The sequence below is a fragment of the Panthera uncia genome, chromosome C2 (genome assembly GCF_023721935.1).
Source record: "Panthera uncia isolate 11264 chromosome C2, Puncia_PCG_1.0, whole genome shotgun sequence".
Lineage (NCBI taxonomy): Eukaryota > Metazoa > Chordata > Mammalia > Carnivora > Felidae > Panthera > Panthera uncia.
The window spans coordinates 153,892,465-153,918,664 of record NC_064810.1 but is presented as its reverse complement, the minus strand read 5'-3'; the positions used below and the strand labels follow the sequence as shown (position 1 = coordinate 153,918,664).

At 38.2% G+C, this 26,200-nt stretch overlaps 1 protein-coding gene and 1 long non-coding RNA gene across 7 annotated transcripts in view; one reads left to right on the top strand and one right to left on the bottom strand.

Annotated features, from left to right (window-relative positions):
* CLASP2 (cytoplasmic linker associated protein 2) overlaps positions 1-26,200 on the top strand; it is a 180,103-nt gene that overhangs the window by 11,180 nt on the left and 142,723 nt on the right. For all 4 annotated transcript variants that reach the window (XM_049629088.1, XM_049629086.1, XM_049629087.1 and 1 more), the window contains exons 2-7: positions 2,946-3,024; positions 8,695-8,798; positions 10,502-10,593; positions 11,758-11,833; positions 13,615-13,712; positions 22,659-22,729. In XM_049629088.1, coding sequence (XP_049485045.1) covers positions 2,946-3,024; positions 8,695-8,798; positions 10,502-10,593; positions 11,758-11,833; positions 13,615-13,712; positions 22,659-22,729 — 520 coding nt within the window. The remainder of the gene's footprint in view (positions 1-2,945; positions 3,025-8,694; positions 8,799-10,501; positions 10,594-11,757; positions 11,834-13,614; positions 13,713-22,658; positions 22,730-26,200) is intronic.
* Positions 1-26,200, bottom strand: part of LOC125921468 (uncharacterized) — a 79,930-nt gene that overhangs the window by 28,126 nt on the left and 25,604 nt on the right. For 2 of the 3 annotated variants that reach the window (XR_007457438.1, XR_007457436.1), the window contains 4 exons: positions 23,131-23,431; positions 18,110-18,312; positions 15,338-15,393; positions 8,686-8,902 (listed from right to left, as the gene is read on the bottom strand). This is a non-coding gene — a long non-coding RNA (uncharacterized LOC125921468). Of the gene's footprint in view, positions 1-8,685; positions 8,903-15,337; positions 15,394-18,109; positions 18,313-23,130; positions 23,432-26,200 lie in introns of those variants that run through there. The other variant, XR_007457437.1, reaches the window with a different exon arrangement.

Genomic DNA, 26,200 nt, shown 5'->3' with positions numbered 1-26,200 from the left:
TTTTAAAGAAAAATACATCATGAGTTTATAGTGATTCTAATTCAGATTCCGGACTGCAGTCTTTCCTATTTCTGTATGTCTTCTATCTCCTTCAGCCAACAAGATTTCTAAAAGCATTGAAGTTTCTTTTTTGCAGAGTTGTTGTTGTGTTTAGTGTTTATCCCCCTGGAGAGAGATCATCAAATTGCTGTGCTTGAAAATCTGTGTGGTTATAATAATAATTCGGTATACATTTAGGTTCACTTATTTTCAGTGAAACTAGTTATTGCTACAAATAAGGTGTATTCACAATAGTCTTGGTTTCTTTCTCTATTACTTATAGCCTATTCCTAATGATTAATTTTTTTCCTGATTGGTTTTTCATGGTTGTTATTTTTAATAAACATTTCTAAGTAACTGTGTCTATTCATAGCCCTCTTTGTGTATATACACATTGCCCCAACTTGCTTTTTTCACTTAACAGTATATCATTACTGCACAGCAGAATTAGGAGAGTAGTCATTTTTAAAGTGTTACAGTACCCTAGAGTGTGGATGTACCATAATTTATTGACTCTGTCTCATATTGATGAATGTTTGGATAGTTTCCGGTCTCTTGCAATGAATAATGTCTGCATGTTTTTAATAATTTTGCTAGTGTATCTTAGGGATAGATCTTTTTAAGTGAGATCTTACCAAGTGTGCTTGTCTTTCCTGCTGATTTGAGATACTGCTTTTATCATCTGTAAAGTCTGTTAAGTCTGTGAGTCTATTTGTAGATTTTCAACTATGTTTTAACAGTTTTATTGATATAGCTTACATACTATACAATTTATTTATTTGAAGTGTACAATTCATCGATTCCGGACATTCTTGACGTTTCTTATAAGTTTAATCGTATGACATTTGGCCATTTGTGACTTCTTTTCACTTATAATGTTTTCAGGGTTCATTCATGTTCAGCATGTACCAGTCAGTCCTATTTATGGCCAAACTTTTTTTTTTTCCCCCTGAGTTGGAGGAAAAGGAGGACGAGGAGAAGAGAGAGAATCTGAAGCAGGCTCCACCCCCAGCGTGGAGCCCATGGTGGGTCTTGATCTCATGAATCATGAGATCGTGACCTGAGCCGAACTCAAGTCTGACACTTAACCACCTGAGCCACCCAGGCACCCCTGGCCACATTTTTAATTGAGCGTATGCCACATTTTCTGTGTCTGTTCGTCAGTTGATGGACATGTGGGCCCCTGTACCTTTTAGCTATTGCAAATAATGCTGTAGTGAACATTGGCATACGAGTATCCGTGTCCTGCTTTGGATACAGACCCAGGAGTGGGATAAATTGTTAGGTGCTCAGTGTTCAACACCCTACACTTTAGTCCTTCCCTTTTTTTCCTGTGCTTCGTGGAGGGTTTTTCTCCGTGTTTTCTCCTCCAGTGATTAAGTGCTCTTGCTTCCTAGGCTGTTCTTGCGAGCCTGGTTGTGGGGAGTGGCGGTGTTCTTGGGTTTTCTGGTCCAGCTTCAGCCTTACGAGCCCTTTGTCCCTGAGTCTAGGGGATGAGGCTTTATTAGAGATCCTGCCCCTCCTCAGCTGTAGACCTTTAAACATTTGAGCCCGGGGTGATTTTCTGCTTCTCCCTCAGAGGTAGGGCGCTCTTTTTTTCTTTTCTCTTTATTCAGTAGCAGTGAGTTTTTACCTGTGTCCTGGGGTGACAGTATTTGTCTTTCTCTCAGCGGCTTCATACCTTTGTTTCTTACAAACGGTACGGGAAAGGAAAAGTCTGTGACTTTCCTGCAGAGATAGCTGCTGTCTTCTTCTGAGACCCGGACAACCAAGAGATAGATCCCTTTTCCAGTCATAGTGTCCGGTGGAGGTTTGTGGAGAAAAAGTCTGCAAATGGGGTCCCTCCTTTTGTGTCTGTGGCTGCAAGGATTACACATTTGCACGCTGGCCCACTTTCGGCTATTAACAATGAGTTACGTACAGCGGAACGCTTAGCCCGCTTGTCCTACGGCTTGGCTTTCCTTCTGTCTTTTGCCACATGTGACCTACTGCTCACGTCCCATCTCCCCTTGGGGGCATCTGTCTTTCCTTAAGTTTCAGGCGAGGTGATTATCCTACAACTTCAGCTTTCTGATGAATTTAAGAGTAATTGTAGATCTGCAGATTATTTTTTTTCTTGTAAAGTGGGAGTGGTATTTTTCCTAGAGTCTCCATCCGAGATAAAAGCTGGAGTTCCTCTGTAATTAAAGGCGCTCTTAGTTTTTAACTTGCATTTGGGAAACATTTCAACATTACAGGAAGAAAGTTGGAAGTATAGTCAGTGACCTTTACACCCTTCACCCATTTTACCAGTTATTAACATTTTGCCTTTATCTTCCTGCATATTTATACATTAGTAGGAGTAGTAGCATTTATTGAACCATTTGAGAGTAGAGGGCCCTAACCTCATGACTGTTTACCCCTGAATACTTCAATCTCCTTATTTTTTTGGATTCTTAAAAAAAATTTTTTAATATGAAATTTATTGTTGAATTGGTTTCCGTAACTCCTTATGTTCTTAGAAAAAAAAAAAAACAACTTGGTAATAGGGACGCCTCGGTGGCTCAGTCGGTTAAGCATCACACTTAGGCTCAGGTCATGATCTCACGGTTCATGAGTTCAAGCCCCACACCCGGCTCTTTACTGACCGCTTTGAGCCTGGAGCCAGCTTTGGATTCTGTGTCTCCCTCTCTCTACCCCTCCCACCCCTGCACACATTCATTCATTCATTCTCTCCCTCTCTCTCTCTCTCTCTCTCTCTCACTCTCTCAAAAATAAATAAACATTAAAAAATACAAAAAAAAAATGTATCTTAGAAAAAACAAAAACTTGGTAATATATGAAGATCTTTATATGTCAGTGATTATATATTGATACTAAAGAATGTTTTGGTAGTTTGTATTCATTAAAATTTTTTCTGTCTGTAGGTATCATTAATGGGATTGGAAATTTTAAGTGCCTTTGTGGACAGATTATCAACACGATTTAAGTCCTATGTAGTAATGGGTAAGTTAACTTTATTTAAAAATCGTTGTAGGTGTTGACATACTGGCATTTTTTTCTCATGGTTTTTAACAGAATTGGTTCTCTGTGAATGGAAAAAAAGTAATTTTCTACAGCCCAGAGATCTACTACGTAGTATTTTAGTTTGCCTAGACATAAAACATTTTAAGCCTATTAAAATAATTCTATTTCCTCTGAGACAAATAAAACCAAAAAAAGCAAAAGACGTATTAAATATTCTTACAGCACTGCTTTTTAGACTTCTGTGGTACAGGACCAATATTTTGTAAAATACAGTAAAAATAAGTGATACAGCAAAATGAAAGGAAAAAAACTACGGGGCCCAATTTTTTATTATTAGATTCAATAGACCAAATTACTTTGGTCAGATTGTTTTTAAAACTCTATTTTATAAACACTCTCAATTTTTTTTTTTTTTTTTTTCCCCCGCAAATAGTTTGTAGAGCCGTCCCGAGCTGCCAGCCGCCCTTTGCACCGCACTCACTTCCAGTGTGTTTGCGGTATGGTGCGAGCCCGTGGTGCATTGCTTTTCTTTGCACAGTCGTCGGGATTACAGTGCTGCCTCTGACCTGTTTCCTAAACCCAAGTGGCCCTCGTGTGCCTTTTGGAGCGCTTTGACGAGTAGATTGGGTTCCTAATGTATAGCAATAGTTAAGGGAAATCGCAGCTGTCCGTGATTTTCTTTTATGGATTAAGTTAACGCTTCCTAATGCCCACACTTATTTTCTCATTATCTTTGGTCAACTTTTTCTTCATGTTTGGTATGTCCCCAGATTCTGCTGGTTTCTTATTTTTATTGTCTAACTATCCTTTCAGCAGAAGCATCTTAGTAAGTTCCCTTCAGTAAGTTCCCTTTTTAATCACTACCTGGTTCCAGGTCATTCTTTGCATGAATGTCTTCTGAAAAGGCCGATTCTTTGCCGTATCAGTCTTCTGCTTAAAATCCTGTGATAGATGTTAAAAACTAGGCATATGTGTTTTACTTAGGTATTTTCTTAAAACAGTTTGAGTCATTGTTTAAAATCAGGAAGTTTTATGTAAAAGATTCGTATTTAGGGCTTGTCCACCCCCACAGGTACTTCCTTGTTGGCTGAAGTTTTGTCATAGATTCTCTTTGGTATGGGTCCTGAGCTTTCTGCTTCACAAGTCCTCCCTTCTCGTCTTGCCCCTTCCTGAGGATAGCAGTTATAATACCGCCAGCTTGGAGTACCGCCCTTTCTAGAGCTGGATCAGTTCTGGCATTTCCCGTACCTCCCTGACTGTAGGCGTTTATGTTTGGGACCCCTGCCCTATAGTAGCTCCCTATTATTAGCTGTGACAGACCGTATTTTAGACCGGACGGTAATTCTAGGTATTGTGTATCTTGCTTATTTTTCAAATGCAAGGAGAGCCACATGGAGTTTGATGCACCGACTCCTTATAATGAGGCAGTAGGAATAACGGGACCAGAATCCCAGTTTGTTGCCTCCCGGGACTGTCCTGCTTTCAGAACCTCTGTTTTGCTCTCCTCTGGTGGCGGTCCGCTTCTCTCAGCCTGTACGTCCCTGCTACGTCTTAGTAGCCTTCTTTATCAGCGGTCTTCCGCAAGTACTCTCTCCACTTTAGTTAGTAACTTGCTCGCTCCTGGCACTTCTGGCTTAACTCGCTCATGGTTCTGCTGTGCTGCTCTTTCCTTTTGAAATCGTCTCCTCTTTCCCATGGTCCGTCCTTTCTCTTTAAAAGACCTACTTCAGATTTCAGTGTCTGGGAGCTTTTCAGATCCACCTCAACCTACTCTGAATTTTTCTTTACTCAGTGCTCTCTTCGGCAGCACATATACTGAAATTGAATTTTTCTTTACTCTCTAGTTCTTATACTGTTAAATAGTCAATGAATTACATTAAGTTGCTTTTATTATTTTTCATATGTGTTTTCCATATATGTATATAGGCTTGTATGTGTAGTTTTTTTTTCTGTCTTCTCATCTACTCTTTATGGTTATTTGTGTACATTAATATTAGTATCATTTTCACTTTGAACCCCAAGTGTCCATCATTTTCCTTGGTGAGATTCAAACTTGTTATTAATTCAGAGTCAGTGTAGTGTAACGAAAATTTCATCACTGCTTTGCTAGTGTATATTGCCTACTTGTTACCCATATTGGGCTTTATCAACTTTACGTGTATAAAACATTATCCCCACATTATTTCTAACTTGTATGATAGCTCCACAAGATAGGCAGTATATATTTCATTTTGTTTTAATTTAGAGAAAGAGAAAGAGCCAGCAGGGGAGGGGCAGAGAGAGAGGGAGAGCGGGAATCCCCAGCAGAGCCTGCCCGCAGGGCTCAAACCCGCCTGCAGGGCTTGAACCTGGGAACTGTGAGGTCACGACCTGAGCCAAAATCCAGAGTTGGAGGGTTAACCAGCTGAGCCACGCAGGTGCCCCTCTGTGTACTCTTAAGGAGGTACAGTACTAAATGAAGAGCCCAGGGTTAGCTTTTTTGTTTTACTCTGTTTTGTACCTTAGCCAAACCACTTTAGGAGCCCTTGACGTGTGTTTATGGGGGGGGGGGGGGGGGGGGGGCGGGGAGAGAGAGAATCCAAAGCAGCCTCCAGGCTCTGAGCTGTAAGCTCAGAGTCCAATGTGCGGCTCAAACCCACAAACTGCGAGATCATGACTTAAGCCAAAGTCAGATGCTTAACCGACTGAGCCACCCAGGGGCCCCTGAAGGTTTTTTTTTTTTAAATAATGTCATCTTAGATGTATGTAACTTGATGTGAGTGATACTGTCTTTCGGTACACTTAGGTTATTAACTATCAAAGGTATTTTTTTTATCTTTTTACATTAAAAGTGAAGAGATGTTTTAGGAAAATTGAGATTGATGTTCAGTTTTAGACAAAGTTCCAGAAAGAGTATGGGCTCTTTTGATGTAAAATATTTAAAATTTCTTTTGTGGCCACAGATACTGTGGAAAAATAAGGTTTTCAAACAAAAAAATATATCCGATTTACATTTAACAATGATCACCAGCCCTGGTTTTATGATAACTGAATTCAGTAAAGGATCTCATATTTTACAAATTTTAAACAGATAGTTTTAACCCAAAATGGAATTGCAGAAAGAGTATTAGAATAATCGGGCTACCTGCTCATCACTCTTGCGTCTCGTAAAATGCAAGATGGTCTGTGTCTCGTACAGTGCTAAGAGAATAAGACATACGACTAGCTGTGCTTTGAACTTCTTCGGTGTTTCACTGTTCAGGTTCCAGTCTGTGTAACAGGTTCTTACTGGCTGCACGGTAAAAAGCTCTGTTTTGGAGTCCCGTAATTATCTATTGAATATCCATCATGTTGAATGATAATTCAGTGGTCATTATAATACGTACAGATCTTTTGGGTAGACTGTTGACTCTTCCAAATGCTTATTATGGGCTTAGCACAAGTGGGTTTTGTTTTCGTTTCTTTTTTTCCAGTTTTATGTCATTCTGTCACTAGTCATGTGAGGTATAGGCCTGCACCCCTCCTTATTTTATAGACAAGGAAACTTTCAAATTCAGAGAAGTTTACGGTCTTAAATAATTAACAACTGGTAAAACTAGGAATAAAATCTTGTTCTGTTTCACACCAAGAGAATATCAAAAAGGAACTCTAATGCAAAAAATTTATGGATTTTTTTTTGTTTAATAACTATAATAAAATGTTTATGTAGTGTCAAGTTGTTTTTGCTATTTATATTCTATAAAAGTTTAGTTTTTTGTCTTGAAGTGAGCCCTGGTTTGGGCCAACATTTTAATTTTCTTTTTGGAGTTAAATCCCACCTCTCAAGAATGCCGTGGATATTTTTTTTCATACTCCTGTTGTGTGATTGTTAACACACACAGACACAGATACACACACATAGAACCCATCGATTACAAGTAAATGGAAGTAGTTATAACTGGGACCTAATTGTGTGGATTATTTAAGTCCTGGTTTCAACTTGCTATTTTTGTGACTTTGGGCAAGGTATTTAATCCTTTTGGGCCTTCTCTATCAAATGAGCCTACTCTCTTTAATTGGGCTGTTATGAGGTTGACATGAGATAATTCAATGCTTAGTACGGAATAATATCTAACATTTATTAAGTGTTTATTACTATCTTCTGCCTCTCAGAAGCTATCAGAACCAGAGTCCCACAACAGCCAGTCCTACAGATGTCAATGGTTTTCTCTAATGTTAACAATACATCTAAGCAAGATGAGAAGTATTTATATTGTTCCAGCTGACAGGTACTTCGGTTGCCTCATGATTAGGCTTATGATTTTATGGCAAGAACTTTGTTCTCTTATAGTCATTTCCTTGATTAAGCTTAGGTTTTTGGATAATATTCCATTTGGTATAGTGGGCTTCTCACTATAGTCTAATTTTCTTCCAAAAATAATGTAATTTCTTTTTTCCTTAAGTGTTGTTTATTATTACTAAATCAGTCTGGTTGTTATATTGTAGACAGTGTTTATTGTAGAATATATTTGCATCAAATTATGTATACACTTAATTATAATTGTGTATAAATAAATGAGAGAAAATCCCTTTCTCTATCTTATTTCTTCTTCCTTCCCTTATTTAAACTAGGCCTCAACCTTCACTGCCTCAGGGAAAGGAAGGCTATAGCTATCATGTCAAAAGAGAAACAAGTTAATTTCTTTGCCGTCCAACATGGAGGATGATGGGGGTGGCAGGTGACACACAGAGTACTTACTTAGTGCCCTTCACTCTAAGTTGTTTAACTGTATTCTCTCTTTAATGTTTAGTCACCTTTTGGGGTGAGCACTGCTGTAAACCTTTAGGAGCTGAGAAAGTAAAGACAAAAGGAGAGTAATGTGGCCTCACACCTTGTAATACCACACAAGGGGCAGTGGTGATTTAAGGGATTACAAAAAGATAATTTTGACTGTGAGAGATTTTTGCCCTATGAGTGAACTTTAGAATCTGTACCCTCTGAATTCTGCCCTCACCTCCCTTTCCCTTCACCCTCACCCTCAACAGATGTCATTTCTTTGTGGTTCTTTGTTGACTTACAGTTACAGAAGCCATTTTCATGAAAACTCTCCAAGAATAGACTCTCACCCGCCTTTCTTGCCTCCTTGCGTGAAACAGTGCCACAGTCTTGGACATAGTAGAGAAAAACTGTAATCCCGGGGGCCTAGGCTTTTATTTTTGTCAGAATAATATGTCATACATACATAAAAGTGCCTGTCAGACGTGTGATCATAAGCCAACACCTGCCTGTGCCCAGGTCAAGAAACCAGAACTCTCCCATCGTAGCTACTTCCTCTCTGCATTTCCTACTGACCCCTCCCTCCCTCTACCAGACGTTACCACTGACATGACGTTTCGGATGACCATTCCCTCGCTGATCTGTAGAGCTTGACTAGCCACACACGTCTCTAAATAGGATAGTGTTTAGTCCTGCCTGTTTTTTGAACATTGTCATAAGTGGATATCATGCTGTAAGTATACTTTTGGACCTTCCTTCTCCGTTAGTTTTTATTGGACTCATGAGTAAAGAAAATAATTTGCTTACCTGGTAACTTTTCATTTATGAAACGAGCTGATTATAATTTTGTAAAATATAGCTTATAATGGAGATGAATTATAAATATTTACTCTCTTCCTCCTGCCTTTCTCTAGTTATTGTAGCTTTAATAGACAGAATGGGAGATGCCAAAGACAAGGTTCGAGACGAAGCTCAGACTCTGATATTGAAGCTGATGGATCAAGTAGCAGCACCTATGGTAGGCCTACCTTTTAAATTTCGATTTTGCTAATCAGTGGTGAAATATCAGGATAGATAGATGGTAATCACAGCGAGCCATGGAAGCCTCCAGGGACATGGAAGCTGAAATTGGAAACAGTGAATCATTGTTAATGCTCTAAAGAAATTGAAATTTAAAGTAAAATGTCGGTGTTTAACATTGTGTTGTTTTGCTTTTTCCTATTTTCTACTCTTTGGCATTTTTTATAAAGCCGACTCAGATTCTGTTACTTGGACAATATGCTGAATATATTATTCTTTGGTTTCTCTTACCTGCAGGTTATACAGTGTTCAGTGAGAAAGCTCCTTTTGAGAACTACTGAATGTTGTGTTAATTACTGTGACTTTTACAGTGACAAGAACTAAATTTTTTATTTAAACAGGTGGTTACTAATTAGATAAAGCATATATTCTAGGACACTGATTTGTGTGTTATGAATATAGTAAAAAAAAAAAAAAAATTAGCCCTTAGGGAGATGTTTTGAAAGGAGACTGAAAATAAATTGACATGTAAATAAAGATTTATAGAATATCTCATGTTAAGTAGAAAAAATCAGAATTTACAATATATGCAATGTGTTATCACTTAGAATACAGTTTTAAAATTATGTATTACATACGTTTTAGAAAAACATCCAAAGAGTGTTCAATTGTAAAAATAAACTGTTGGCCGAGATATTTTACACCTTAGAATGAAGTCCTTGCTAATAGTTTGGTGGGTATCCTTCAGCACTTGCTTAGTGGTTCAGATTTTAACTCCCTTTTGATGTGTTATTATAAATAGTACTATAAGTACCATCCTTGTACGTGTGTTTTTGGACATAAATATAAGTATTTATATAGACTGGTGTTCCAGAGGTGGTGGGGCTGCATCAGCTTATTCACATTTCAGGTTTTCCAGGTAAACTTCCAGGTTACCTTCTAGAAAGTTTGGCAGAGAGTAATATTAGTAGAGCTGAATAGAGTCCAGGAAGAGAAGGGCGTGTGTGTGTGTGTGTGTGTGTGTGTGTGTGTGTGTGCGCGCGTATATGTGTATGCATGCATGAATTTAATAAATGGAAAGGATGGTGTTTCTAACTGCAGAGAAAGGACTGATTGAGACAATTGACTGTATGTTTGGAAAATAAAGTTGGATTATCTGTATAGGTTTATGTATCCTTTTTACAAAAGAGAATTATAGTAGGCAGCAATAAAATGACTTACCCAAATAATGTTTCTGTATTTGGATCCAGTGCTGAAGGAGAAAAGCCTGAATTATAAAATGTTGAAAAATCCTGTTCCATGTAACAGTCTGTAGTAGTTGCCAGGCAACATTAGACATTTTGAATGCTTACTGGACTACTGGGCTTATAATGGTAGCATTGTTATCAAAGGTTTCTAAAGCTTAGAATTCTCTGTGCATGGAAATTGTAAGGTTTTTAGGTGTTGGACATTGTTTTTCTGAGAATAATTGAAATCTAAAGTGAAAGATATTAAATAAAAACCAAAAAATGTGATTATAATATTAGAAAATGGGTGAGAGCAATGCTGCTAGCACAAATTGGCTTAGAAAAACTGAGAAGTAAAATCTGATGGGAAAATTGAGTTCTCATGAAAGTTGGTGATAAGGTTGGGAATAGATAAAAGATTAAAGCATGAGTAATTTAATTTTTTGTTATTCTTGTTTACTTCTCCTTCAAATAGTACATTTGGGAACAGTTGACTTCTGGTTTTAAGCACAAGAATTTTCGATCTCGAGAAGGCGTGTGTCTGTGTCTTATTGAAACCTTAAACGTGTAAGTTTTATGATTATTGAAAATAGTCAACTTGTTTTTCATTTTGCTAAAAAGAAAAAATAGTATCCATTTTGTAAAGCTCAAGGAAAGCTATGGAAATAAATTTTAAATGAGTTATTAATTGATCTCTGGTATGAGAGTTTTTATTTGATCTGATATCTTTGGCTGTTAATTTTTTATGTGTATGTTAATTTAAAACAACTAGTCAGTGATAAGTGTTTCTCTTTTTTTCTTAAATAAGTTGAGTAATAGTTGCTACCCAAAATAGATGGTCATATAACAGGAATGCTGGTATAACTTAGGATCTTCTTCTGTTCTGGACCCAGTTGGGCATTGTTTTTAACTCAGTGGTATTTCAGATATTGTAGCTATTTCCCCCACCTAGGTTTTCTAGACCACTGTGAGTAGTTACCAAAATCATAGACTGACCAAGATTCGGCCAGGTAGCTAGACGGTGAATTGGGTAGCATTATGTAGAGCTCTGAAGCATAGATAACACAGAGCTCACAACTCCAGTCCAAAAAACTGGGAAGCCAGGGCTTTTGTTCCGTTTCTTGATTATGTGCTCAAGTTCTATGCAACAAGATAGGTGATCTATTGTAACTTTCAACTTTTCCTGTAGCGTTACTTCCTTTATTCTAACTATACCTTGATTTATTTTCTTTTACTCCTCTGTGGTCCTTTCTGCCATCTAGAGCTTGTAAGTGCATTCAGTCTGCACAACTTTTGTGGTTTTTGGCTCTCCTGTCATTTGCTTTCAACCCATGACCTCATCAAAATATTAATAAACATAAATAAAGGTTTATTGGAATGCAAATTTATTGGAGACACAGCATCTAAAAATATCACTATTTTAAAGCAAAAGCTCAAATTTTCATGAGCGATTGATAGGTTGCTAGGTTTAAGAGTGCCATCGGTTGAACATTTTGTTCTGTTGGATCATGTGTCGACAGTTTTCATTGTCAGTCATGATTATTCACTTTTGCATATTTCACATTGTTTAGAATTAGTTTTTGCTTGTGTCTCACATCCTTCATGTTTTAATGATGTGTGCCCGTGCTGTGCACCATATTCGTCTTATTGATACAAACCAGAAGAAAGTATAGTTTGTTTACTGTTTGACTAAAACCAAATTCTCTTTATTTTGTTTCAAATTTTATTTAGTTTTGGGGCTCGGCCGCTAGTCCTCAGCAAGTTGGTACCACATTTGTGTGTCTTATTTGGAGATTCCAACAGTCAGGTAAAATTTTATTTACATTCAAGCATTGACTAACTTTTTTGGCCACCTCTTCTTCTTAGGGCTCTTACTCCGTTTTTAAAAAAGAAGAGGGAGGGTGGAGGGGGTTGTGAAATCAAGATTTCATGTCATTTTGCTCTTAAAATCCACCAGTTACTTCCTGAGAACACATTATATTCACTTCAGTTGCTTAAGTTTGTCACTCGTTTGGCGTTAAGGATGTGTGGTGCTGAAAGGATAGTTCTCGGGTTTGAAAGATGGAGTGGCAAAGAGCCTTCCTTTCCGTAGTCCTGCACTTAACCGTGAGGACAGGTTGTCAGCCTCATTTCTTCATTCCTGAAAGTGGCTGCGTAACAACTTTTTGCCACAGAACCCTGTTTAACGAGAGTTTGTACCAGTGGTATATCCCTTGTTAGAAGTTTACCTGAGCTGCGTGTGCTAGGCATAAAAGGGGAGTATTCTGGATCCTGTCCGTCCTAGTGGAGTTGAATCTTGACTGTAACCTTTTTGGCACAGCCTGGGCATTTGGAATAACCCTGGATAAGGTTTTCCTTGCTACTAGGCCTGGCTCTGCCCCTGGAGGTTTGTAGAGTTTTACTTCCTCTTCATTTGCTTTTTGGCGGTGGGCTGGGCATGGAAAATACGGCCATCTTCCAAATTCCTGTCTTGAGGCCACATTTTTTTCTTTTAATTGTAGTAAAATATACACAACATAAAATTTACCATTCTGGTCATTTTTTATTAATGTTTGTTTATTTTTGAGAGAGAGACAGAGTGTGAGCTGGAGAGGGTCAGAGAGAGGGAGACACAGAACCTGAAGCAGGCTCCAGGCTCCGAGCTGTCAGCACAGAGCCTGACACAGGGCTCGAACTCACGAACCGCGAGATCATGACCCGAGCCGAAGTCGGACACTTAACCAACTGAGCCTCCCAGGCGCCCCTGCCATTCTAATTGATTTTAAGTGTGTAGTTCGTTGGCATTAAGTACACTGTTGTGCAGCCATCACCACAGTCTATCTCCAGAACTTTTTCGTCTTCCCAAACCCGTACCTGTTAAGCAAGAACTCCCTATTCCCCTCAGTCCTCCAGCTCCTGGCAACCACATACTACTTTTTCTCCTGTGAGTTGTTACGCTCTAGGTATTTCACGAAAGTGGAACCATATAATTTGTCCTTTTGTATTTAACATGTTTTACCTGGCATAACGTCTTCAGGGTTCTTCTGTGTTGTCTTTTGTCCGACTTCCTCCTTTCGTTTTTAAGGCTGTATAATATTCCATTGTGTGTGTATACCACGTTTTCTTTATACATACATCCATAGGTGGACATTTGGGTTGTTTTCATCTTTTGACCATTGTGAGTAATGATGCTTTGCGCATTATTGACTGTTGGGTTCGGACCACATTCTTGAAGGGCAGTTTTATTCCAGGAAAGTATATTAATGGCAGTAATGATTTGTAATCATACAGTTACCGGCAGCTTTTATGCAGGCTTATTACAAATAGAAGGTTTTTTAAAAGCCACGTTAATAGCTTTTATTTACATGTTTTAGGTTTCTACAGAACCTTTTACAAGGTTTCTCTAGAGGTTTCTCTGCAGGCCCTCTTGGTTTTTGTTAATGACCTGCCAAAATCTTTCAGGGGTTTAGAAGCATTAAAACCAACTGAGAGCTTCAAGTTGGTGTGCGAGTATAATGTTGCCTTGAGGTGAAGTATTTTATTATGTTTCATCTAAGGTGTTTTGTTTTGTTTTGTTTTGTTTTTTTAAATTTCTGAATTCTTTGGCAGGTGAGAGATGCGGCAGTGTTGGCTGTGGTGGAGATCTATAGACATGTGGGAGAGAGAGTGCGGGTGGACCTCTGTAAGAGGGGGATTCCCCCTGCTAGGTAAGTCTCGCTACATTTGTTTATTTGCCACTCGTTTTAGAAGTTTACTTTCATGTGTGTATTTTAAATAGGTTCAATTTTCTGAAATTTTTAAAAATTCTAAAGATACAAAAAGATATGCAGGTTATCACCGTTTAAAAAGTTTTTGAGGGGCACCTGGGTGGCTCAGTCGGTTAACAGTCCGACTTCGCCTCAGGTCGTGATCTCGTGGTTTGAGCCCCGCGTTGTGCTGTCTGCTATCAAAACAGAGTCTGCTTCGGATCCCGTCTCCCTCTCTCTCTGCCCCCATCTTTCTCAAAAATAAACAAACATTTAAAAAATAAAATTAAATAAAAAGTTCTTGAGATCTTGTAATTTTCTTGGACACTGGTTGATTATATATATATATACCCCTGTACTATTTAATATGTAATTAAATACCATGTCAGGTAAACTGTTTTTGGATACCAGGCAGTAATAATCATTACAGTATTTGGAAGATGCTTGAGCAAGATTATAGTAAAAATATTAATCCATTCATTAAGTAAATATTTTTTTTAGTGCCTCCTGTTGAAAGATACTATACAAGGTACTGGATAACAGAAAGCTATATAAGAATTAGTCACTACTCTTTTTTTTTTTTTTTTTTTTTGAGAGAGAGAGAGAGAGAGAGCACACGTGCACACGGGGGAGGGGAAGAGAGAGAGGGAGACACAGAATCTGAAACAGGCTCCAGGCTCTGAGCTGTCAGCACAGAACCCAACACAGGGCTCGAATTCATGAACCATGAGATCGTGACCTCAGCCGAAGTCAGCTGCTTAACAATTGAGCCACCCAGGCACCCCTAGTCACTACTCTTAAAGTGTAGTCAAATAAAAGGAACATTAAGAATATCTGAGTCTCATCAATCAGGTCAGTAAAAATAAAAATCCCATCAATAAGCTTCTCATATATCAACATTTTCTTCAGAGGTACTTTTTTTCTTTAGTAATTCTCAGAGTTTCTATTTTTATTAAAGATCTTATTTCAGGGGTCCCTGGGCGACTAAGTTGGTTAAGGATCCGACTTCAGCTCAGGTCGTGATCTCACAGTTAGTGAGTTCAAGCCCCATGTCGTCCAGCTATGCGCTGACAGCTCAGAACCTGGGGCCTGCTTCGGGTTTTGTGTCTCCCTCTATCTCTCTCTCTCTGCCCTTCTCCTGCTTGTGCTTTCTCTCCCCCTGCAGAAATAAACTTAAGGGCTAACTGGGTGGCTCAGTTGGTTAAGCATCCAGCTCTTGGTTTCAGCTCAGGTCATGATCTCATGGTTCTGTGAGTTCAAGCCCCACATGAGGCTCTGCACTGACAGTGTAGAACCGGCTTGGGATTCCCTCTCTCCCTTTTTCTTTCTCTCAAAATAAATAAGTAAACTTAAAAAAATAGGTTTAAAAAAAAGATATTATTCCAATTAAATGTTTTTGTTATCAAATTTTAGTCCCCATTTTAAGGGAGGCTTGAAAGGTTTTTCTGTTGTCTTTTTTAACTTTTTATTATGGAAAATTTCAAACATACGCTAAAGTAGGCAGTAGTATAATGAACCTTCATGTACCCATTACACAGCTTCAACAATTAACAACTCATGGCCAGTTTCATATGTTCTACTCTTACCTACTTACTCTTGTCCTGTATTCTTTTGAAGCATAGCCCAAGTTATGATGTTTCATCTGTAATTATTCAGAAATTGAAAAAGAGGTTTCTTTCCAGTCACGACCATAATACTGTCATCACAAGTTAAAAATATTTTGCAAATAATTCTATAAGTCAAATATCCAGTCAGCATTCACATTTCCAGTTGTTTCAAAGAACCCAAAAAACAAATTTCCAATTGCTTTAAAAATTTTTTTTTATTACGTTTCTTTATTTTCGAGGGGCAGAGAGAGACAGAGCATGAGTGGGAGAGGGGCAGAGAGAGAGGGAGACACAGAATCCGAAGCAGGCTCCAGGCTCTGAGCTGTCAGCCCAGAGCCCGACGCGGGGCTCAAACCCACGAACTGTGAGATCGTGACCTGAGCTGAAGTCGAACAGTCAACCGACTGAGCCACCCAGGCACCCCAATTTCCAGTTGCTTTTAAACATCATAAGTATGTGTCTGGTTTTGTTTGTATCAATACCCAAATGAAGTCCCGCAATTAGCTGGTATGTTCTTACAAGTCTTTCCAAATCTTTATGTACCTCCAACACTTTTTTCCCCTTGTGTTTATTTGTTCAATAAGCCAGGCAGTTTATCCTGTAAAGTTTCCCGTATTCTGAATATTGCTAGTTCCTTTCCTGTGGTTGTGGTTTAAGATATTCTTCTGTCCTCACCCCCCTGTAACTTGCTGGTTGGATCTGGAGGCTTGATAGATTTTTGGTGGTGTAGGGTGGTGTCAGGAAAAGCCAGACCACTTAAGAGGTGGTGGTCTGTTCTGTTGTCGTAACTCTCTTCCTATCTGGCTGTGTCTCTTACCATGTAGTTTTTTCCCAGTACCGATTATTTTTTGGTAACAAGATTGCACATGGAATATGCATTATTTTGAGTGCTTCTTCGTTTTCTACTTACAAAGCTAACAATTTCATTTGAGTAAAGTACGTTATTTTATGTGAATGAGAGAATTGATGTTAATGTAATATATTTACGTGTATGAGTATGTGCATATATGTATGTATATATGTTACGTTATATATATTTTAAAATTTAGGGACGCCTAGGTGGCTCAGTCGGTTAAGTGCCTGACTTTAGCTCAAGTCCTGATCTCAAGGTTCTTGGGTTTAAGCCCCATGTCGGGCTCTGTGCTGACAGCTCAGAGCCTGGAGCGTGCTTCAGATTCTGTGTCTCCCTCTCTCTCTCTGCCCCTTGCTCGCTCGCTCTCTTTCAAAAATAAAACATTAAAAAAATTAAAAATGTATATTGAAATTACTTTTTATTAAATAATTTTACAATTTTATTCAAGTATGGCATCATAGTATGCAGCTGTGTAAATTATCACAAAGTGAATATACCCATGTATCTACCACACAGGTGGCAAAGTAGAACATTATAATCATCCAGAAGCCTCCCCAAATCCTTTTTAATTCTTGCCTTTTCTGTCCTTCCCAAAAGTAACCATGATCCCGCTTTTTATCACTATAGTTTCATTTTGCCTGTTTTTGAATTTTATATAAATGGAATCATAAAGTATGTGTTCTTTTGTGTCTGCCTTCTCTCAGTTAATTTTTTTTTTTTAATTCATTTGGGTTGTTGGATCTGGCTACAGTTGGTTTATTTTCATTGCCATATAGTTTTCCATTTTACGAATAGATTATACTGTGAATCCATACTAATGATGGGCTTGTGGGTTGTTTTCAGCTTGTAGCTTTTTTGGATAATGCTATTAAAAACATTCTTGTACATGTCTTTTGGTGTGCGTATGTATTCATTCTCTTAGAATATGTCTGAGAGTGAAATTTTTGGGCCATAGGGTATGTTCACCTGTAACTGATATTGACAAACACTTGTCCAGAGTGGTTGTACCCATTTATATTCTTACTGGCACTGTTTGCAACTTCCTATTAGTCTATATTTTCACTGTTACTTGCCTAAATTATTAGTCTTATTTTTACTAACTTTAGATTTCTGGTGAATGTGTTATTATCTGCATTTTTCTGATTACTAATAAAGAAGATCACTGTTTAATGCATTTATCAGTCATTTGGATATGTTCTTTTAAAGTGTCTTTTCAGGTCTTTGCCTGTTTTTAAAAAATTTGGTGGTCTGTCATTTAAAAAAATTGATTATTAGAACTTTTAAAAAATATGTTCTAGATACAGGCCCATTGTCAGCTATGTATATGCTTCAGATATCCTCTCCCACCTTATGACTTGCCTTTTTACTTTCTTGGCGATGTCTTTTCACATACGTGAGTTTTAATTTTCATGCAGTTTTCAGTCATTTCCTTTACAATTAGACATTTTTGTGCCTGGTTTAAGAAATATTTACTTACCCTAGTGTCTTAAAGACATGCTCTGGGTAATTGTCTTCAAGTTTCATTCACATTTAGATGTATAGGCCATGTGGTATTTTCCTTGAAAATGGTGTGAGATAGGGGTGCAGATACATTTTTTTTTCCATGTGGGTGTCCACTTGACCCAGACCACTTATTGAAAATGTCTTTCTTCAGTGTTCCTTGTGTTCATAAATTAAGTGTCCATATATGTGCTTAGGATTTTTGCATTTATGCTCCAAGTAAGATTAGTGTGTAATATTCCTTTCTTCCCAAGTTATGTTTTATAAGTAACTTCAGTTGTTAGGGGAAACTCCTTATGTGCTTTTTCTCCCCCCATCAGAATCAACTTTAAGGGTTTTATCATACCTGGATAGCTTATGCTAATGTTCTTACTGAAATAAGCCAATGACTTACTAACCTCGTCCATTCTTCTTGTTTCTCCAACCTCTAAGCGGGCTAGTCACTCGACAGCTCAGGAGTCTGAGACCAGAGCAGAGACAGGTAGTTGGTGAGAAGCTGAGGCTTTCTGACTTCCGGTCCACAGTTCTTTCCTCAGTGCTGTGCTCGTGTTGTTCTTCTCCATGGTGCTTCTCTGCCGGGTAGTACGGAGTGGGAAGGACTCTGTGTAGGTATAAGGTGTGATGAGCTTTGCTTCAAGCATGCACAGAGTGTCTTCTATCCTTTTAGCATATGATGACCTCACTATTTTGTAGGCACTATTTTGAATCTTCAAAATACTGGACCCATGTATATCAAAGAATCTAAAACTTTCATAAGGTAAAATAATGAATGACTGTTTGGTTTACTTCTTTCTTCAAATAATGTTCCACTGTTGCCCTCTTTCCACTAGCATTTATTCTCAAAAGTTAACTTTATATCGAATATTAAATTTCTTTGAGAATTGTATTTTTTAATCATATAGTGGTCATAAAAGTTTAATTTTCAGAAAGGATATTTCTGTTTCTCAAATGCTGCTCTCTTTGTGATTTCCAAATTTCCTGTTGGATACAACTCTTTAGGGTAAATTTCTGGTTTTGCCCACCCTTATTTATGTCAAGACCTTCTTCTTTATTAAAATAGCTAAACGTAAGTAGAATTTATAAAGCCATTGAATCAAATAGTTTTAAAATAATAATTAAAATTTTTTCTTCCTTTGTCAGCTATTTTTCAAAAGATAAGGCCTGGTGGTGTGGTAGTGGCATTAACACTAGGCATGTGATCAGTGTAAGAGTCTAGAAATAAACCCTTACATTTATGGCCCGTTGATTTTTGTCAAAAGTACTGACACCACTCAATGGGAAAAGAATAGTCTTTTCTACAAATGATGCTGTAAAAACCGAATTTCCATGGGCAATAGAAAAAAGTTGGGCTTTTTGACACCAAACCCCCAAATTAAGTCTACATGGATCATAAAACTAAATGTAAGAGCTAAAACGATAAAACTTAGAAAATGCTAGGCATTGGTTTCTTACATACGCATAAGCCTAAGCATAAGCAGCCAAATTAAAAATAGATATATTGGGGTGCCCGAGTGGCTCAGTCGGTTAAGCATCTGACTCTTGATTTCAGTTCAGGTCATGATCTCACAGTTTTTGAGATCGAGCCCCGTGTCAGGCTGTGTGCCGACAGCGCAGAACCTGCTTGAGCTTGTCTCTTTCTCTCTGCTTCTCCCCCACTCATGATCACTCTCTCTAAATAAATAGGTATATTGTACTTCATCAAAATACACCCCAACACTTGGGCTTCAGGGGATACCATCAAGAAATCTGAAGAAAACCCACATAATGGGGAAAATATTTACAAATCATACATCTCATAAAAGACTTATGTCCTGAGTATATAAATAATCTATAAAAAACTTCTACAATTCAACAGTGAAAGGACAGATAACCAATTTTTAAAACAGGCAAAGGATTTGAATAGAAGAAATACAAATGGCCAATAAACCCATAATAAAGATGTTCAGCACCATTAGCCATCTTGAGAAATACAGATCAAAACTACAGTGAAATTTGTTGTTTTGACTCTAAACTTAAATGTGGACTTTGGTTAGGGTTGCTTTTCCAGTTCTATACTGAAGCTTTACTGGTTGGTCTCTGTCTTTCTCCTGAGTCAGAACCTTCCTAGAACCTCACTGGCCTTTTGGACAATCCGGCTTCTTTGTACTTTCTTTCCACTGAATTTTATAATTTTTTTTCTTCCTGAATTATTTAAAAGATCCTCGTCTCTTCTTTCTGCCCTTATTCCTTTGCCATCAGATTATATGTGCAGTGATCTTCCACTATGAATAAGCTAAATAGTTATATGGAGCTTTGTATTATTTGAGACTTAATGATCAGGGATGAGGGCAATCTGGCGAGGGCCACATAGAAAGAAAATTATAGTATGTTTAGTTTTTTCTTTTAAAGATCATAAGGTGTGGGGTGCCTGGGTGGCTTAGTTGGTTGAGCGTCTGACTCTTGATTTTGGCTCAGGTCACGATCTCAGGGTTGTGGGATTGAGCCCCGTGTCGGGGTCCTGAGGCTGAGCGTGGAGCCTGCATAAGATATTCATTCATATTCATTCATTCTCTCTCTCTCTCTCTCTCTCTCTCTCTCTCTGTCTCTCCCCCTCTTCCCCTCCCCCTCTGCCCCTCCCCCTCCTACCCCACTCATGCACATGCAGGATCTCTCTCACTCTTTCAAATAAAATTAAAATAGTAAAAAAAAATAAAGATAGGAAGGTGTGAACTTCTTATAAAATTTTAAACAGGGAACTAAAATCCTTTCAGTGAATACTAAGCAAATGTCAGTGTTTCACGTGGAAGTTGGTCAAGTGAGAAGCATTAGAAGGAAAGGGGGACTGGGGGTGCCTGGCTGGCTCAGTCAGAAGAGCATGTGACTTCTTGATATTGGGGTGGTGGGTTTGAGCCCCATGTCGGGTATAGAGATTACTTACATGAATAAATAAAAACTAAAAAAAAAAAAAAAAAAAAAAAACGGAGAAGAGAAAGAAGGATAGTTATAGGAAGCTAAGTGAGGGTTGGCAGCAGGATAAAGGGTGTGAGATAAGCTCAGTGTGCATCTCTCGTAACCGAACCCAATTTCAAAGACCTTTGGGTGATATCTTCCACCTTAACTAAACCTCCCTCCCTCCTTCCCTATTACCATTATATTTCCCTAGAATTTCAGCTTATTCCCCCCCCTCCTTTTTTAAATTAAAGCTGCCTGTAGACATTTCTTGCTGTATGTTTTGTCTGCCCACCTTAATTCCTTACCAATTCTCTTCTCAGCTTTCTATCGTCAGTTTCTTACTCCCACTTTGCTACTCTAGCTGTATGTTAATTTCATACTTCTTAACATCTTTGTTCTGCCTTTTTCCCCAAAGAGCTCTCCTGGATCCTCTCCTTTCTGTTCCTGTCTGTCTGGTCTTCATTCCGAGGTCCCACCTTCCGGTTCCAGGGTTTCTTCCCGCATTTCGTCTTGCCCACCTCTTTTCTCTGGGCAGCCTGTCTGCTGTCTGCTGTAAATGAGCAACCTGTGTCTTTAAACTGAAGTCCTTCTAGATGTGTGAATTTTTAATGTGTGTTTATTTTTTGAGAGAGAGTGCATGTGTGCACGGGAAGGGCAGAGAGAGGAGGACAGAGGAACCAAAGCAGGCTCTGTGCTGACTGCAGAGAGCCTGATGTGGGGCTCGAACTCCCGAACTGTGAGATCATGACCTGAGCCAAAGTCAGAGGCTTAACCCACAGAGCCACCCTGGCACCCCAGATGTGTGGATATTTTTATTTGTTGAATTTAATGGGGGTAGGAAGTGAGGTTAAAGTTTAGAAATCTCATTATGAAGAGTTCCTAGAAGGTTTTCAGCTAAAAAAACATGTATTTTTAAGACCAAACATATCCTCAATTTACAAGTAAATGACAGAATGTGGACCAACGCTTAACTAAGGTTGTAGAAATGACACTGACAAAAACAAAGGTGAGTCAGAGAACAACATCTGGCAAGTAAAAAAAAAACCATGACAACGGCCCTCTTCCTTCCCCAAATCTCTAAGTCATAACTTTAAGAATAAACCATAACATGATATAGTGGAAAGTAAAGGCAAAGTGAACTAAAAAATAGTGCTGTCAACATGATTGCCTTTGGATCTGAAGAAAAATTATATATAAATACAAACCATCAGAAAGCATATGGTTTAAAAACGTGGATGGTGGGATTGTGTTTTGGGTTTTTTCCTTTGTTCCTAATTACATTTCCTAGCTTTCTTTTATAATGAATGTACATTGCTGTTGTAATAAATACATTTTAGCTTAAAAAAAAAGGGGGGGGGAGATGGAAGTATAGAAAGTAATTCTGAATATAAAATCAGAAACACTGATGGAATTGGTGTTGAATGAAAACAGGTTAATAGAGAAAATGTCAAATTATCAGCCGTACCTGCATCACTGTAGTTTCTGACATTTTATATCATTGCTTTTATGTTTGCCTTAAGTTTCCTTTGCATGATCGTATGTACTTTGTTTCTTTTTCTTTTTATATTAAGTATAATTTATTGTCAAATTGGTTTCCATACAACACCCAGTGTTGATTCCAACAGGTGCCCTCCTCAATGCCCATCACCCGCTTTCCCCTCTCCCCCAGCCCCCATCAACCCTCAGTTTGTTCTCAGTGTTTAAGAGTATGTACTTTTTAAAGATGTGTTGGTGACTGAGTGGATTTATTATGAGGTTGTAACTAAAAGATTTCTAATGGGTTTGGAAAAATAATTTTATGAGGAAACGCGAAGCTGTGTGCGTGGAGATGTGCCTGTGTTAGGTTCCTTCTCTACTCATGAGGGACGGGCTTTGTGTTTTCTCTCAGTGAGTGAGATCATTGTTAGACAGAGTCGTGTAGAACTAACTGAATCCCTGACCTTATTTCTCTCAGGGAGATAGTGAAGGAAATTCTGTTTAAACTGTAAGTAAACAAAATGTGTTCTTTATTCCCAGATTAGAGATGATTTTTGCCAAATTTGATGAAGTGCAAAATTCAGGCGGTATGATTTTGAGTGTCTGCAAAGGTAAGAATAATTAAGTTATCCCAGTTCTCAAACATTTTTAAGATTATTTAGCCAAGTTTTAGAGACTGAAACGTGTTTTCAGGTCAACTGTTTTATCACTGATTCAGCAGATATGATTTTGTGGCCCGAAGCTTAGTTAGGAGATAATAACAAAGTCTTTCCATACTGCTGACCATTCGCTGTCCTCCTGACTCTTTTGGAGTAACTGAAAATTTAATTATGGGTCAAAGGGGTAAAATGATACTGTTGTTTTGCCTGAGTTTTTGTATCTTCTGAGTTGAAGAAACGTTGACCCTCTTGCCTTCTGTGTTTCATGAATACAGTGTTTTTTATTCTCAGAGTAGTTGTTTTACTTAGTTGTTAGTAGAAGTTGTGGGGTTGATGGGTTCTGTCACACCTACCTGTAGACTTGATACTGGTGAAGAGACATAGATGTAGGAACCGCACCAGCATGATCGTCTTTGGCTTCTCAAGTAGAATGAGACCGCGTTGGAATTCAAAGAGGTTTCAGGTTAATATCGGGCACTTACTCCATTTTGTGGTTGCTCTTCTCTTTGTAAGGTTGTGAGATTGTGTTTGCTTTTATTGGGCGGCATTTACTTAGACTTTAGGTTTTAAATAATAATTAGCCACATATGTGAAGAATATCTTCTACTTCCAAAGATAGTTATTGGTGGTTTTTCCACCTAGGAAAGTAGGTTCCTATAAAAGAGAACGTGGTTAGCTTTAGTAATGTAAGTGATGTTGGGGGAAATATTGGGTGTGTGAGTTGTTATATAGTCAAATAATGGGAAAACTAGTTGCTAATATAATATAGTTCCTTTTCTCTGGATGAAACCAAGACTAAGCCTTGTGTTGCAGGAAGGCAGATGGAGTGAGAGTTTAGTGCTAAAAAGATTGTCTACCCTAATCTAAACTTAGTTCCAGAAGCATAAATTGACTTCAGCGCTACCAGTCCTGACTGCCAGCTGTTTCTCACTCTTCCCTGAATAGAAGGTGTTTTAAGTACCTTATCCTTCTTTTTCTAGCAGTTACCTCTATTTCTGTAGAAACCAGAAACAGCAGGAAGATGGATGGTTGTTAAAATTCCTTGGATTGGGATGGCTGTGTTTTCATACGATTTCTAGTGCATCCTCACCTGCGTATTCCAGACTCTGTAGTTACAACTCTAAGAAAAAAGTATCTTGCGTATTATAAATTTAAGATATTTATTATATGAATACGGCTTATTTCAAAAGTGTGATCTCTTGTGTTTTGTGAGGTTATTTCTGTTACCTTCGAAATTGATTTTGTATTCTCTATTCTGTCAGCTCCCATTTCTTTTTCTCTTGTTTATCTCTCCATAAACAGGAGGTTTGGGGTCAGGATCTGGCATTTATTTGTCTTGGAGATTATCATGTGAATATTTCAAGTGTGGTCAAATGTGAACATTAAAGTTTGATTTATGTATGTATATACAGTAGGATGTAGAAATAGGTCAGGATGGGTTTGAAGACAGTGTAATGCTGTCATTGAAAAACACTTTCATGGATTTGTTAATAAGGGAAGAGATTAGAAGAGGGAAGCCAAGTCCCAGGTCATGTTGCCAAGTCCCAGGGCCCAGGTCTCTCTTCTACCTTGTCTGTATTCTCTCTCAGTAATGTAATTAAAGCCTTTGGGCTGAAATGATAACTATTCGCTGTTGACACCTAACTAAATGTGTGGTTCTGTGGCCCTCGTTCGTCTGTCTAATGCTCTAGTTTGGGTAGTCTGTGGCCTCGATGACATTCCCATTGGGGTGCCTAATAGGGATCTCCGAAAGTGGGAAGCCCGTTGTCTTTTCCTTCCCCTCAAATCCGTGGTTCCCCGTTTACCCATTTCAGTCAGTGCTGCCACCATCAGCTCAGGCCAGAAACCTGAATTGACCGCCCGTCTGTCTACCTTTAAAATCTTAATACATCCAAAATGTGTTCATTTTTTTTCCTGTCTCCACTGCTAAAACCCCACTGTCAGTCTTCAGCTTTTACCTGGATGACTGCAATAGAAACCTGGTCCATGTTTGCACTTTAGAATCTATTTTCTACCCAGAAATGAGAATAATCTTAAAATATAAATTAGGTATCATCACAGCAGTGAAGAAGACAAAGTTTCTGCCTCAGGGAGCCTACACTCTAGCAAGGGAGCTAGATTATAAACAAGTGAATGAATGAATATCCACAGTGATTACAGTTGGTAATGGGAGAAATACAACTACCCTTTGTTTAATGAAATTAAATTATTCCTAAAATCCTTGCCGCTAAGTGAAAACCACTAATTGAAGAAATTATTTCCACTAACATTATGGTTTATGTAATCCCAACCTAGGATAATGAGTAATTTTTTTTTAAGTTTATTTATTTTTGAGAGAGAGAGAGAATGTGGAGTAGAGGCAGAGGGAGAGGGAGAGAGAATCCCAGGTGGGCTCTACGCTGACATAGTGCAGAGCCTGACACGGGGCTCAAACTCATGAAACATGAGATCATGACCTGAGTTGAAATCAAGAGTCAGATGCTCAACCAGCTGAGCCACCCATGCACTCCGTGAGTAATTTTTGAATAATTTTTATAGGTAGAGAAATATATCAACTGAACACTGAAAACAAATTTTTGTAAGTAACAATTTGAGGGCAAAACTTTTGTACCCAAAGTAATAGTTTTTTTTGTTTTTTTTTTTTTTAATTTTTGCACGATTTTTCCCTACAAAATTTTCAGCCCTTATTGGCTTATTGTAATTGTGCACCCAGCCTAAAACGTTAAAATTATAGAACAGGAAAGCATTTTAGGGCAGAGTAAAGGCTCAACACAAAACTTGTGCAGATAGTTCCTGCACATAACAGACTGAAAAGCCATTGAAGATACTTGATGGACATATATATGCAAAGCAAATTGTTGTGAGTTCACCCAAACATGACATTCAGTTCAGAGTTGTTCCATATGATAGTCTAGAAACTATTACAGTAGATAAAATTTTTTAGTGTGACTTTGCCTAAAATGATAATAATGAAACCTCACACTTCTTTTTTTGATTTAGAATGTGTGGGGATGAAAAATTCCTTTTAGTAAACACAGACAAAAATAAAAACAATAAAACCCGGAGGATTTGTTATAAAGGTGGTATAATGTTTTAAGAGTCATTATAGCTGAAAGTTGCCATCTGAACTGTCATTAAGTGAAGTAAATAGGGTATAGACATGGTGAGTGACTCAGTGATGCCCCTTTAGACATAATTAGTGGGGCAAGCCTCTCTGAGAGTTGACATATTTGAATTATGACCTGATAAATGAGAATGAGCTAGTCATGGGATAAATGGTAGGAAACGTGCTTTGGGTAGAGAAAATGTGACCGTAAAGGCCCAGAGGTAGAAAAGGACTTTTAGGGCTGGCTGGAGCCCAGTGATGCTAGCTAGGGGTAAGTGGAAGGAAGACCATGTATCAGCTGTAGCTGGAAAAATAAG